At 46.4% G+C, this 14434-nt stretch overlaps 1 protein-coding gene across 3 annotated transcripts in view; it reads left to right on the top strand.

Moving 5' to 3' along the window:
* The window catches only part of LOC115140714 (BMP-2-inducible protein kinase), a 99869-nt gene that overhangs the window by 50292 nt on the left and 35143 nt on the right, over nucleotides 1-14434 (top strand). For all 3 annotated transcript variants that reach the window (XM_065026885.1, XM_065026884.1, XM_065026886.1), the window contains exons 3-12: nucleotides 420-525; nucleotides 777-919; nucleotides 3166-3287; nucleotides 5260-5341; nucleotides 6619-6751; nucleotides 8183-8286; nucleotides 8415-8494; nucleotides 8757-9004; nucleotides 9194-9333; nucleotides 11451-11549. In XM_065026885.1, the coding sequence (XP_064882957.1) occupies nucleotides 420-525; nucleotides 777-919; nucleotides 3166-3287; nucleotides 5260-5341; nucleotides 6619-6751; nucleotides 8183-8286; nucleotides 8415-8494; nucleotides 8757-9004; nucleotides 9194-9333; nucleotides 11451-11549 (1257 nt within the window). The remainder of the gene's footprint in view (nucleotides 1-419; nucleotides 526-776; nucleotides 920-3165; nucleotides 3288-5259; nucleotides 5342-6618; nucleotides 6752-8182; nucleotides 8287-8414; nucleotides 8495-8756; nucleotides 9005-9193; nucleotides 9334-11450; nucleotides 11550-14434) is intronic.

Here is a 14434-nt window from a genome sequence, read left to right as displayed (position 1 = left end):
CTGTGACTGTAACTGTGACTACCGTAGATGTGAGGTGGCTGTGACTGTAACTGTGACTACCGTAGATGTGAGGTAACTGTAACTACCGTAGATGTGAGGTGGCTGTGACTGGAACTACCGTAGATGTGAGGTGGCTGTGACACACTGGGACAGGACGTGAACACTAAGAAACAAAGACCAACACCTGATGGTTGGACTGATGACGGACTTCACTTCTATGAGGAGAATAAGCCCCCAATGTCCTCCACCTACAGTAGATTGAGGGAACAATAAAAACATTTGAATCCATTTTAGAATAAGGCTGTAATGTAACAAAATGTGGAATAAGTCAAGGGGTCTGAATACTTTCCGAATGCACTGTATCGATCTCTGTATCGATCTCTGTATCGATCTCTGAGAATGTCCTCCTCCTTCTGCAGAAAGAGCTGTCAGGTCATAAGAACATAGTGAACTACCTGGACTCTACCATCAACTCCGTAGGGGACAGTGTCTGGGAGGTCCTTATCCTCATGGAGTACTGTAAAGGTAGGAGTTTTGGGTCTCCCCTCCCTATTCCATTTTCATACAGTTGTCCGGTAATGTCATATTTGTTTTATTGAACATACAGATATGGGACAAATATACTTCAGAGTTCAACAAATAGTCCTGTGATTTTTCTCTTCTTATTGACCCTGGATTGTAACTTAAACATTCTCCTTCCCCTCTCTCACCCACTACCTCATTCTCCCCCTCCTTTTCACTCTCCTGTCCCCCCTCCATCTCCTCTCCCCCCCCAGCTGGTCAGGTAGTGAAGCAGATGAACCAGCGTCTCCATATAGGGTTTACGGAGCCGGAGGTGTTGACCATCTTCACTGATACCTGTGAGGCTGTGGCCAGGCTGCATCAGTGTAGAACCCCTGTCATACACAGGGACCTCAAGGTAAGGAGAACACACACACACACACACACACACACACCAGTGTAACACACCTCATACACAGGGACCTGAAGGTAAGGAGAACACACACACACACACACGCACACACACACCAGTGTAACACACCTCATACACAGGGACCTCAAGGTAAGGAGAAGAAACAGACCTCGGTCCTTCTCGCTCCTCTACTCTCTCCTTGACCACATCATTTGTGTTTCTCTGTTCTGTATAATTTTCCTTCCACTCATTGTCCACCTCTCAATGCTCCTCTTCCTCTGTCATATTCTCTCTTCCTCTTCATCCTTGACCCCTTCTCCCCCTCCTCTTCCTATCGTCTGCCACAATGCGCTTATCCTTAATTCCCCCCCCTCTACCTCCATCTTTCTTCATCTTCCTAACACGGGGGTCTGCCCAGCCTGTCCTAACATGGGGGTCTGCCCAGCCTGTCCTAACACGGGGGTCTGCCCAGCCTGTCCTAACACGGGGGTCTGCCCAGCCTGTCCTAACACGGGGGTCTGCCCAGCCTGTCCTAACACGGGGGTCTGCCCAGCCTGTCCTAACACGGGGGTCTGCCCAGTTAGGGTTAGGGTACAGGTTAGGGTTAGAACTAGGTTAGGGTTAGGGTTAGCTAGGGTTAGGGTTAGGTTAGAAGCTAGGGTTAGGGTTAGTTTTAGGGTTAGAAGCTAGGGTTTTAGGGTTAGAAGCTAGGGTTAGGGTTAGGGTTAGAAGCTAGGTTAGGGTTAGTTTTAGGGTTAGAAGCTAGGGTTAGGGTTAGTTTTAGGGTTAGAAGCTAGGGTTAGGGTTTTAGGGTTAGAAGCTAGGGTTAGGGTTTTAGGGTTAGAAGCTAGGTTTAGGGTTAGGTGTAAGGGTTATTAGGGTTAGGGGTTAGGGTTAGTTTTAGGGTTAGAAGCTAGGTTTAGGGTTAGGTGTAAGGGTTAGTTTTAGGGTTAGAAGCTAGGGTTAGGGTGTTAGGGTTACAGGTTAGGGTTAGGGTACAGGTTAGGGTTAGGGTACAGGTTAGGGTTAGGGTACAGGTTAGGGTACAGGTTAGGGTTAGGGTACAGGTTAGGGTTAGAAGCTAGGTTTAGGGTTAGGGTTAGTTTTAGGGTTAGAAGCTAGGTTTAGGGTTAGGGTTAGTTTCAGGGTTCGAAGCTAGGTTTAGGGTTTTAGGGTTAGAAGCTAGGTTTAGGGTTTTAGGGTTAGAAGCTAGGTTTAGGGTTAGGGTTTTAGGGTTAGAAGCTAGGTTTAGGGTTAGTTTTAGGGTTAGAAGTTAGGGTTAGGGTTTTAGGGTTAGAAGCTAGGGTTAGGGTTAGTTTTAGGGTTAGAAGCTAGGTTTAGGGTTAGGTGTAAGGGTTATTAGGGTTAGGGGTTAGGGTTAGAAGCTAGGTTTAGGGTTAGGTGTAAGGGTTAGTTTTGGGGTTAGAAGCTAGGTTTAGGGTTAGGTGTAAGGGTTAGAAGCTAGGTTTAGGGTTAGGTGTTAGGGTTAGTTTTAGGGTTAGAAGCTAGGTTTAGGGTTAGGTGTTAGGGTTAGGGTACAGGTTAGGGTACAGGTTAGGGTTAGAAGCTAGGTTTAGGGTTAGGGTTAGTTTTAGGGTTAGAAGCTAGGGTTAAGAGTTATGTTTAGGGTTAGGGTGTTAGGGTTAGGTGTAAGGGTTAAGTTTAGGGAAAATAGGATTTTGAATGGGACTGAATTGTGTGTCCCCACAAGGTGTACAAGCTGTACAAGACTGTGTGTGTCTGTGTCAGTCAGCTCTCTTTCCCCTTCTGTCCTTTGTGTCGCTGTCCACCCCCCTCCCCCCCTCTCCTTCTCCCATCATTTCACCCTTTGTGTCACTTTCAATCTAATATTCATCCTGTTCCTCTCTCGTTCCCCTCTCGTTCCTCTCTCCCTCAGTAATGTTTTGTGTATCTTGGCATATCTCTCTGCTGTGGACTAAAATAGTCAACAAAACAGAACCTGTCCAAGTCCTGTGAATAAACTCGTTTTCTATTGGCCAGCTTTAGTAGTCCAGCTACCTCACCATCCACATTGTAATTTGGGCAGTCAGGGACACACTCCCCACTCCTTTCTCTCTCTCTCTCTCTCTCTCTCTCTCTCTCTCTCCCTCTCTCTCTCTGTCTCTCTCCTTCCTCCATCAATGTCGCTTTCAATCATTCACGTCCTCTTTTTTTCCCCCCACCTTCATCTCCCCCTTCTGTCCATCTCTTACTAAAGTTTTGTCTCTCTCCTCCCCCCCCGTCTCCTCCAGGTAGAGAACATCCTCCTGAGTGATAATGGGAGTTATGTTCTGTGTGATTTTGGAAGTGCTACTCACAAGGTGCTGCTCCCACACAAGGACGGAGTGACCGCCGTGGAGGACGAAATCAAGAAGTGAGTGGGTGACCTTTGTGTGTGTGTGTGTGTGTGTGTGTGTGCCTCACCTGTCATCTATGTGCATACATTTGTAGATACACGTCATCACTGAGTCACGATTGTCCATCGGATTGACTGTAAAGGCTGTCTTTGCCAGGGCTGTCTTTGCCAGGGCTGTCTTTGCCAGGGCTGTCTTTGCCAGGGCTGTCTTTGCCAGGGCTGTCTTTGCCAAGGGCCGTCTTTGTAAAGGGCCGTCTTTGTAAAGGGCCGTCTTTGTAAAGGGCCGTCTTTGTAAAGGGCCGTCTTTGTAAAGGGCCGTCTTTTTAAAGGGCCGTCTTTGTAAAGGGCCGTCTTTGTAAAGGGCCGTCTTTGTAAAGGGCCGTCTTTGTAAAGGGCCGTCTTTGTAAAGGGCCGTCTTTGTAAAGGGCCGTCTTTGTAAAGGGCCGTCTTTGTAAAGGGCCGTCTTTGTAAAGGGCCGTCTTTGTAAAGGGCCGTCTTTGTAAAGGGCCGTCTTTGTAAAGGGCCGTCTTTGTAAAGGGCTGTCCTGTATGGTGTAATTTCTCACTAAAAGATGGGCATGCCATTGGTAGACATTCCATCAGTACCTGGTAACAGAATAATCACCCATCAGTACCCGGTAACAGAATAATCACCCATCAGTACCCGGTAACAGAATAATCACCCATCAGTACCCGGTAACAGAATAATCACCCATCAGTACCCGGTAACAGAATAATCACCCATCAGTACCCGGTAACAGAATAATCACCCATCAGTACCCGGTAACAGAATAATCACCCATCAGTACCCGGTTACAGAATAATCACCCATCAGTACCCGGTTACAGAATAATCACCCATCAGTACCCGGTTGCAGAATAATCACCCATCAGTACCCGGTAACAGAATAATCACCCATCAGTACCCGGTAACAGAATAATCACCCATCAGTACCTGGTAACAGAATAATCACCCATCAGTACCTGGTAACAAAATAATCACCCATCAGTACCCGGTAACAGAATAATCACCCATCAGTACCCGGTAACAGAATAATCACACATCAGTACCCGGTAACAGAATAATCACACATCAGTACCCGGTAACAGAATAATCACACATCAGTACCTGGTAACAGAATAATCACCCATCAGTACCCGGTAACAGAATAATCACCCATCAGTACCCGGTAACAGAATAATCACCCATCAGTACCTGGTAACAGAATAATCACCCATCAGTACCCGGTAACAGAATAATCACCCATCAGTACCTGGTAACAGAATAATCACACAACACAGGATGGTTGAGGAAATATAAATGTCTGAAATAACTCACGTTTACACGTGGGAGTAATGATTCATAAATGATGAGTGGTGTACTGTTTATAAACACCGTATGAATGGTTTATGAACACCTTATGAATGGTTTATGAACACCTTATGAATGGTTTATGAACACCTTATGAATGGTTTATGAACACCTTATGAATGGTTTATGAACACCTTATGAATGGTTTATGAACGGACCCTTTAAATGAGGTGTTCTCCACTTCAGCCCTGCACTCAAACATTGCACTATGCAGTGCACTAACGTGGGCTCTGGGCTAAAGTAGTGCACTATATAGGGAATAGGGCTCTGGGCTAAAGTAGTGCACTATATAGGGAATAGGGCTCTGGTCAACAGTAGTGCACTATATAGGGAATAGGATCTATAGTAGTGTACTATATAGGGAATAGGGTCTATAGTAGTGTACTATATAGGGAATAGGGTCTATAGTAGTGCACTACATAGGGAATAGGGTCTATAGTAGTGTACTATGTAGGGAATAGGGTCTAAAGTAGTGCACTGTATAGGGAATAGGGTCTAATGCAGTGCACTAGATAGGGAATAGGGTATAATTTCAGCTGCTTCATACTTGCATAACACGAGAACTGAAACGCACATGACTTTTGACGCTGAGCACTTAGTGTGTGTGTGTGTGTGTGTAGGTACACGACCCTGTCTTATCGAGCTCCAGAGATGATTAACGTGTACGCAGGGAAGGCCATTACCACCAAGGCTGATATATGGGTAAGTGTTTGTGGTGTGTGTACGGAAACCTAGGGGGGTGTGTGTGTACGGAAACGTGTGTGTGTGTGTACGGAAATGTGTGTGTGTGTGTACGGAAACGTGTGTGTGTGTGTGTACATACGCGGAGGTGTGTGTGGACTCTAGCCAGTCGGTAACAGAAGAGCTTGAGTTGTGTGTGTGTGTTTTCCTGAATGTACCCAGCATGGCCAAAACTGTGGACACCCCTTCAAATTCGCGGATTCTAATATTTCCAGTTGCTGACAGGTGTATAAAATACACCACACTCACCATGCAATCTCCATAGACAAACAACATTGACAAGTAGAATGTCTTTACTGAAGAGCTCAGTGACTTTTCAACGTGGCACCGCCATAGCATGCCACCTTTTCAAGTGTGTTCGTCAAATGTCTGCCCTGCTAGAGCTGCCCCCCGGTCAACTGTCAGTGCTGTTTTTGTGAAGTGGGGAACGTCTAGGAGAAACAACGGCTCAGCTGCCAAGTGGTAGGCCACAGAACGGAACCACTGAGTGCTGAAGCACGTAGCGTGTATATTTTTTTTATCTGTCCTCGGTTGCAACACTCACATACTGAGTGCCTAACTGCCTCTGGAAGTGACATCAGCGCAGGAACTGTTCGTCGGGAGCTTCAGGAAATGGGTTTCCGTTGGCCGAGCAGTCGCACACAAAACTAAGATCACCATGCGCAATGCCAAGCGTCGTCTGGAGTGGTGTAAAAGCTCGCCGCCATTGGACTCTGGAGCAGTGGAAACGTATTCTCTGGAGTGATGAATCACACTTCACCATCTGGCAGTCTGATGGACGAATCTGGGTTTGGGGGGGGGGGGGGGGGATTATAGGTGTGGAGAAACTGAATGGAGAAATACACTGTCTTCATTTGTCTGACAGAGGTAACAGCAGTCCATGTTATATAACATACTGCACATAGGCATGTATTGTAATATGGTTTAATATCATATATCATGTTGTACAACCTGTGTTTCAGGCTCTTGGTTGGTTGTTGTTGTACAAGCTGTGTTTCTCTGTTTCAGGCTCTTGGTTGCTTGTTGTTGTACAAGCTGTGTTTCTCTGTTTCAGGCTCTTGGTTGCTTGTTGTTGTACAAGCTGTGTTTCTCTGTTTCAGGCTCTTGGTTGCTTGTTGTTGTACAAGCTGTGTTTCTTCTGTTTCAGGCTCTTGGTTGGTTGTTGTACAAGCTGTGTTTCTTCTGTTTCAGGCTCTTGGTTGCTTGTTGTTGTACAAGCTGTGTTTCTTCTGTTTCAGGCTCTTGGTTGCTTGTTGTACAAGCTGTGTTTCTTCTCGCTCCCGTTCGGGGAGAGTCAAGTCGCCATATGTGATGGAACCTTTGTCGTTCCCGACAATTCCAAATTCTCCTTCAAGTTGCACTGCTTAATCAGTAAGTCCATCTGCCTTGTTCCTCAGCAACACACCAACCACAAAGCTGTCAATACATATAACAATTAAACCACATTGAATATTGTCATGTGAATATTTCTGATGCGTGAACATTTAACATTCCAATTCATTTGCCCAATCAAACTACCATTCATTGTTTACACACCCACTGTAGGCCTTTAATACTAATATTATCCAATAGCGCCACCTTGTGGTCAAACGTGAGATGGACATTTAATGCATTGTACCAGGGTAAAAAATGTATTATAGAGAGGTAATACTAGTATTTTCATGCACATTTCAATTCACTTATTTATATTTTAAACCTGTGTAAAGTGTACATGCCTTCTCTTAAGGAAAGTGGGGATTCTCTGATATGTCTGCGATACTATAAAGTAATGTGTGTTAAACTATATGTCCCCTCTACTCCAGGATACATTAAACTATATGTCCCCTCTACTCCAAGTTATAGTATAGTAAACTATATGTCCCCTCTTCTCCAGGATATATTAAACTATATGTCCCCTCTTCTCCAGGATACATTAAACTATATGTCCTCTCTCCTCCCATGTCTCCTCCAGGATACATTAAACTGTATGTCCCCTCTACTCCAAGTTATAGTATAGTAAACTATATGTCCCCTCTTCTCCAGGATACATTAAACTATATGTCCTCTCTCCCATGTCTCCTCCAGGATACATTAAACTATATGTCCCCTCTCCCATGTCTCCTCCAGGATACATTAAACTATATGTCCCCTCTACTCCAGGATATATTAAACTATATGTCCCCTCTACTCCCATGTCTCCTCCAGGATACATTAAACTATATGTCCCCTCTACTCCAGGATACATTAAACTATATGTCCCCTCTACTCCAGGATATATTAAACTATATGTCCCCTCTTCTCCAGGATACATTAAACTATATGTCCTCTCTCCCATGTCTCCTCCAGGATACATTAAACTATATGTCCCCTCTTCTCCAGGATATATTAAACTATATGTCCCCTCTTCTCCAGGATACATTAAACTATATGTCCCCTCTCCCATGTCTCCTCCAGGATACATTAAACTATATGTCCCCTCTACTCCAGGATATATTAAACTATATGTCCCCTCTACTCCCATGTCTCCTCCAGGATACATTAAACTATATGTCCCCTCTACTCCAGGATACATTAAACTATATGTCCCCTCTACTCCAGGATACATTAAACTATATGTCCCCTCTCCCATGTCTACTCCAGGATATATTAAACTATATGTCCTCTCTCCCATGTCTCCTCCAGGATATATTAAACTATATGTCCCCTCTACTCCAGGATATATTAAACTATATGTCCCCTCTTCTCCAGGATATATTAAACTATATGTCCCCTCTTCTCCAGGATATATTAAACTATATGTCCTCTCTCCCATGTCTCCTCCAGGATACATGCTTGAGCCTGACCATGAGAAGAGACCAGACATCTATCAAGTCTCCTACTTTGCCTTCAAGTTAGCTGGAAAGGAGTGTCCAGTGCCAAATCTCTTTGTAAGTCGCTGTTCATTGATTGTGACAGATGTGTTTTGTATTATAAGTGAATTGAAGAGCCGTGTCTGGTGAAGTTGGGTGTCCTATATACCCAGCAACAGTGACGGTTGTATTGGGCCCCTCTGCAGAGCTCCCCTCTCCCTACGTCACTCCCTGAGCCACTCACAGCCAGCGAGGTTGCTGCTAGGAAGAGCATGACGAAAGCCAGGTACAGTCACATTGCGTTTACTTGATAGCTACCAACACAAATAGCTAGCTAGAACAAAGTGTGTTAATAAGAAATTCATTTAAAATGATTAAAAGCAATACAAATAGGTTCTCCCTTCACTGTGCTGTGGATATTTGTGAAAGAATACAAGTCGGGTCTCTTTTTGTAAAATACGTTTTTTAAAATCTGCCAATAAGAATGTATAAATAAACGTTAATAATGTTGTTTTTCCACTGTTCTGGTTGTTCCCCTACTACTCCAGAATCACAGAGTCCGCGGGCCCGACGGCAACTTCCATCGCTCCGAGACAGAGACCCAAGGCTGCCAACAGTAATGTGATACCCATCCCTGTAGCCAACACAGCTGTCACCCCTATAGCTGTGCCCACCGCCACCACTCCCATCACCGCCACACCCATCGCCGCCACGCCCATCACCGCCACACCCATCGCCGCCACGCCCATCACCCCTACAGCTGTGCCTTCTGTAGCCGTCAGCAATGGGCAGAAAGGTGAGAATGCAAAAATACTGTGCTTGTGTTTGTTTATCTGCCATTGTGCCCCCTGAGCGGCTATCCCCCAAGGGGCACTGCTCCGTGGCGGACCCTGTGCATCTCAACGGGTTTATCTGAGAGGGTTTGCATAGGCAGAAGACACATTCTCACTAAATAGACAACGAACGATCTCCTCTTGAATCACAGCTCCAACACCTGGTAACAGCCAGCCGGTTGCTCCACAGCCCCAGACAGCCAACAGGGTCCTCCAACAGCTGCAGCCTGGAGACCTGCGTCTGCAACAACATCTCCATCCTGTCCATCCACAGCAGCTCCAATACCTTCAGGTACTGCTGAGAAACCCTCACGCTGTCTGACACCAGGGGTTATATTGAGGTTCTACTGAGAAACCCTCACGCTGTCTGACACCAGGGGTTATATTAAGGTTCTACTGAGAAACCCTCACGCTGTCTGACACCAGGGGTTATATTGAGGTTCTACTGAGAAACCCTCACGCTGTCTGACACCAGGGGTTATATTGAGGTTCTACTGAGAAACCCTCACGCTGTCTGACACCAGGGGTTATATTAAGGTTCTACTGAGAAACCCTCACGCTGTCTGACACCAGGGTTATATTAAGGTTCTACTGAGAAACCCTCACGCTGTCTGACACCAGGGGTTATATTAAGGTTCTACTGAGAAACCCTCACACTGTCTGACACCAGGGGTTATATTAAGGTTCTACTGAGAAACCCGCTAGCTGTCTGACACCAGGGGTTATATTAAGGTTCTACTGAGAAAGCCTCACGCTGTCTGACACCAGGGGTTATATTAAGGTTCTACTGAGAAAGCCTCACGCTGTCTGACACCAGGGTTATATTAAGCGAGGCACACTTTAGCAAAACCAAAATCAGTGTTGTCAACTCAGCAAAAAATGAACGTCCTCTCACTGTCAACTGTGTTTATTTTCAGCAAACTTAACATGTGTAAATATTTGTATGACTATAACAAGATTCAACAACTGAGACATAAACTGAACAAGTTCCACAGACATGTGACTAACAGAAATGGAATAATCACTGTGTCCCTATTTTCAGAACAACAGGGGGATTCAACAAAATCAAAAGTAACAGTCTAACAGAAATGGAATAATGTGTCCCTGAACAAGGGGCATTAAAAGTACTACACCAGCTGCATTAAGCATCTCCTGCATCTCCTCCTCATGGACTGCACCAGATTTGCCAGTTCTTGCTGTGAGATGTTACCCCACTCTTCCACCAAGGCACCTGCAAGTTCCCAGACATTTCTGGGAGGAATGGCCCTAGCGCTCACCCTCTGATCCAACAGGTCCCAGATGTGCTCAATGGGATTGAGATCCGGGCTCTTCGCTGGCCATGGCAGAACACTGACATTCCTGTCTTGCAGGAAATCACGCACAGAACGAGCAGTATGGCTGGTGGCATTGTCATGCTGGAGGGTCCTGTCAGGATGAGCCTGCAGGAAGGATACCACATGAGGGAGGAGGATGATGTCTTCCCTGTAACGCACAGCGTTGAGATTGCCTGCAATGACAACAAGCTCAGTTCGATGATGCTATGACACACCGTCCCAGACCATGATGGACCCTCCACCTCCAAATCGATCCTGCTCCAGAGTACAGACCTCGGTGTAACGCTCATTCCTTCGATGATAAATGTGAATCCGACCATCACCCCTGGTGAGACAAAACTGTGAATCGTCCGTGAAGAGCACTTTTTGCCAGTCCAGTCTGGTCCAGTGAGGTGGGTTTGTGCCCATAGGCGACGTTGTTGGCGGTGATGTCTGGTGAGGACCTGCCTTACAACAGGCCTACAAGCCCTCAGTCCAGCCTCTCTCAGCCTATTGCAGACAGTCTGAGCAGTGATGGAGGGATTGTGCGTTCCTGGTGTAACTTGGGCAGTTGTTGTTGCCATCCTGTACCTATCCCGCAGGTGTGTTGTTCGGATATACCGATCCTGTGCAGGTGTTGTTACACGTGGTCTGCCACTGCGAGGACAATCAGCTGTCCGTCCCATCTCCCTGTAGTGCTGTCTTAGGCGTCTCACAGTACGGACATTGCAATTTATTGCCCTGGCCACATCTGCAGTCCTCATGCCTCCTTGCAGCATGCCTAAGGCACGTTCACGCAGATGAGCAGGGACCCTGGGCATCTTTCTTTGGGTGTTTTTCCAGAGTCAGTAGAACAGCTTCTTTAGTGTCCTAGGTTTTCATAACTGTGACCTTTAATTGCCTACCGTCCGTAAGCTGTTAGTGTCTTAACAACCGTTCCACAGGTGCATGTTCATTAATTGTTTATGGTTCATTGAACAAGCATGGGAAACCATGTTTAAATGTATAGCAATCTGAGATGGTCTGTAAATGTAAATCTGAGATGGTCTGTAAATAATCGATAGCAATCTGAGATGGTCTGCCTCTGTCCTCTCAGTACCAGCAGGCCCTTCAGCAGCAGATGATGATACAGCCCATGTATCAGCAACAACAGGCACAGGCACAGGCACAGGCACAGGCCCACTACGTAGCAATGGTAAGACACACTCACACACACACACAAGCCCACTACGCAGCCATGGTAGGTAAGACACACACACACACACACACAGCCCACTACGCAGCCATGGTAGGTAAGACACACACAGATGATTTTAAATTGGATGAATGGGGTAGGTAAGACACACACACACAGTCCACTATGTGCTTGGTAGGTAAGACACACACCACACACACACAACACACACACAAGCCCACTGAGTGATCTTGAAACCTTGGGGAAACACCTGTTAGGTAAGACACATTTAAGCCCACTCTGATTAATTCTCTAGTGACATCACCAGTTAAGACATGATGATTCCTGGTTCTACTTGTTGTGTACATATCCCGGAAAAGTTGCGTGATCTTGAAACCTTGGAGAGGGGAAACACCTGTTTAATTCAGGAAAATATGTTCTGAAATCATGTGGGGAAAAAAATAATTTCACCTTATTTGGAATGGCTAACCCAGATAAAGTTAAACAAGCATGTTTATATAACATACATCCGTTTGGACAGTTAAAACCATGACATATTAAGACATTAATTAAACCTCTCTTAGAGCCCTTCCATTGGACTGAAATGTGATCTAAATCCAAACAGGTTTTCTATCAAGCTACTAAGAGAGGCCCAGAGCCGATGTTTAAAAATGGGCTCTTTGCCTTTTTTCTCATTAAAACCTTGGTGGTACGTTTTTGCGACTAAAGACGCCCTTCTAGCTAGCTGACCAACAATTTTCTTTACAATTTGTAATTTAAATGAGGTTTTTGGTGACTTTTCATTAAAGTGATAGATCTATTTTACACATTTTGTGGGACAGGCTGTATATTGTAATCCATATGGTTTTCTAAATTATTCATTCATTTTATATGTTAGTATTAAACTGTTATCTACTTTTTCAAAACCATAAGATTTAATCTGTAAAACAAAAATTAATGAAACATTGTTTGGTTGCAACACTGAAAATGATGTTGGTAGAAAAACATTTTCAAGAGTCTTCCGGGAAGGTGCCGCAATGAAAAGTTGACAAGCAGGTCCTGTTGTTCTTACTGGAAGATTAGACAACTTGTCAACTATCTAGGAAACACTCTGGATCCGAGGTTGGGTCTCTTTTTTTTGAACAAAATTAAACGGATATATCTTGTAATTGAACAAAATTGTAAGGTGGACAATAACTGCCGATTTAGTACAGGACATATTACATTTTTTTGCTAAACAGCTTATGCAAAATCTAATGGTAGTTCTATTTCCACTGAAATGTGAAACATGCTAATTGCTAACCCGTTAGCCAACATTTTTACGACACCAATCACGAAACATTGATGGCTTGTTCACAAGATAGCACTGTTAAAGGTAATCATATATTTCTTAAATGCTGTTGAATATGCCGATTTAATACGTGGTGCTACGATACGTGTTACTATTTAACTAAAGGTAACGTAGTGAGTGGCAGATCTGTAAGGAGAAGCATTGGAGGGGTTGGCAGGGGTAGCATTGGAGGGGGAGGGGTTGGTGGAGGGGGGGGTTAGTGGAGGGTTAGTGGAGGGGGAGGGGTTAGTGGAGGGGTTAGTGGAGGGGAGGGGTTAGTGGAGGGGAGGGTTAGTGGAGGGGGGGTTAGTGGAGCCTGTTGATGTGACATGGCTGAGTAGTAGAGTGGGGGGACTAGCAGTAGAGTGGGGGGGACTAGCGGTAGAGTGGGGGGGAAGGAATAGAAGGAATAGCAGTGGAGTGGGGGGGGACTAGCAGTGGAGTGGGGGGACTAGCAGTAGAGTGGGGGGACTAGCAGTAGAGTGGGGGAGGAATAGCAGTAGAGTGGGGGGACTAGCAGTAGAGTGGGGGAGGAATAGCAGTAGAGTGGGGGGGAGGAATAGCAGTAGAGTGGGGGGGGACTAGCAGTAGAGTGGGGGGACTAGCAGTAGAGTGGGGGGACTGCAGTAGAGTGGGGGGACTAGCAGTAGAGTGGGGGGACTAGCAGTAGAGTGGGGGGGACTAGCAGTAGAGTGGGGGGAAGGAATAGCAGTAGAGTGGGGGAAGGAATAGCAGTAGAGTGGGGGGAAGGACTAGCAGTAGAGTGGGGGGGACTAGCAGTAGAGTGGGGGGGGGGGACTAGCAGTAGAGTGGGGGGGATTGCAGTAGAGTGGGGGGTGAGCAGTAGAGTGGGGGGGATTGCAGTAGAGTGGGGGGGGGTGAGCAGTAGAGTGGGGGGGACTAGCAGTAGAGTGGGGGAAGGAATAGCAGTAGAGTGGGGAGGGGACTAGCAGTAGAGTGGGGGGACTGGCAGTAGAGTGGGGGGATTGCAGTAGAGTGGGGGGAATTGCAGTAGAGTGGGGAGGACTAGCAGTAGAGTGGGGGGTGAGCAGTAGAGTGGGGGGACTAGCAGTAGAGTGGGGTGAGTAGTAGAGTGGGGGGACTAGCAGTAGAGTGGGGGGTAGCAGTAGAGTGGGGGACTAGCAGTAGAGTGGGGGGTAGCAGTAGAGTGGGGGGACTAGCAGTAGAGTGGGGGGTGAGCAGTAGAGTGGGGGGACTAGCAGTAGAGTGGGGGCGGTTAGTAGAGGGAGGGGGATAGGAGAGGGGGAGGGGATAGGAGAGGGAAGTAGAGTGGGGGACTAGCAGTAGAGTGGGGGGGACTAGCAGTAGAGTGGGGGCTAGCAGTAGAGTGGGGGGGTAGCAGTAGAGTGGGGGGTAGCAGTAGAGTGGGGAGAAAAAAACACGACTCAGCCATGTCACATCAACAACAGGCCCACTACTCAGCCATGTCACATCAACAACAGGCCCACTACTCAGCCACTACTCAGCCATGTCACATCAACAACAGGCCCACTACTCAGCCATGTCACATCAACAACAGGCCCACTACTCAGCCACTACTCAGCCATGTCACATC

The sequence above is a fragment of the Oncorhynchus nerka genome, linkage group LG13, assembly GCF_034236695.1.
Source record: "Oncorhynchus nerka isolate Pitt River linkage group LG13, Oner_Uvic_2.0, whole genome shotgun sequence".
NCBI lineage: Eukaryota > Metazoa > Chordata > Actinopteri > Salmoniformes > Salmonidae > Oncorhynchus > Oncorhynchus nerka.
This window is presented reverse-complemented; position numbering and strand designations above follow the sequence as displayed.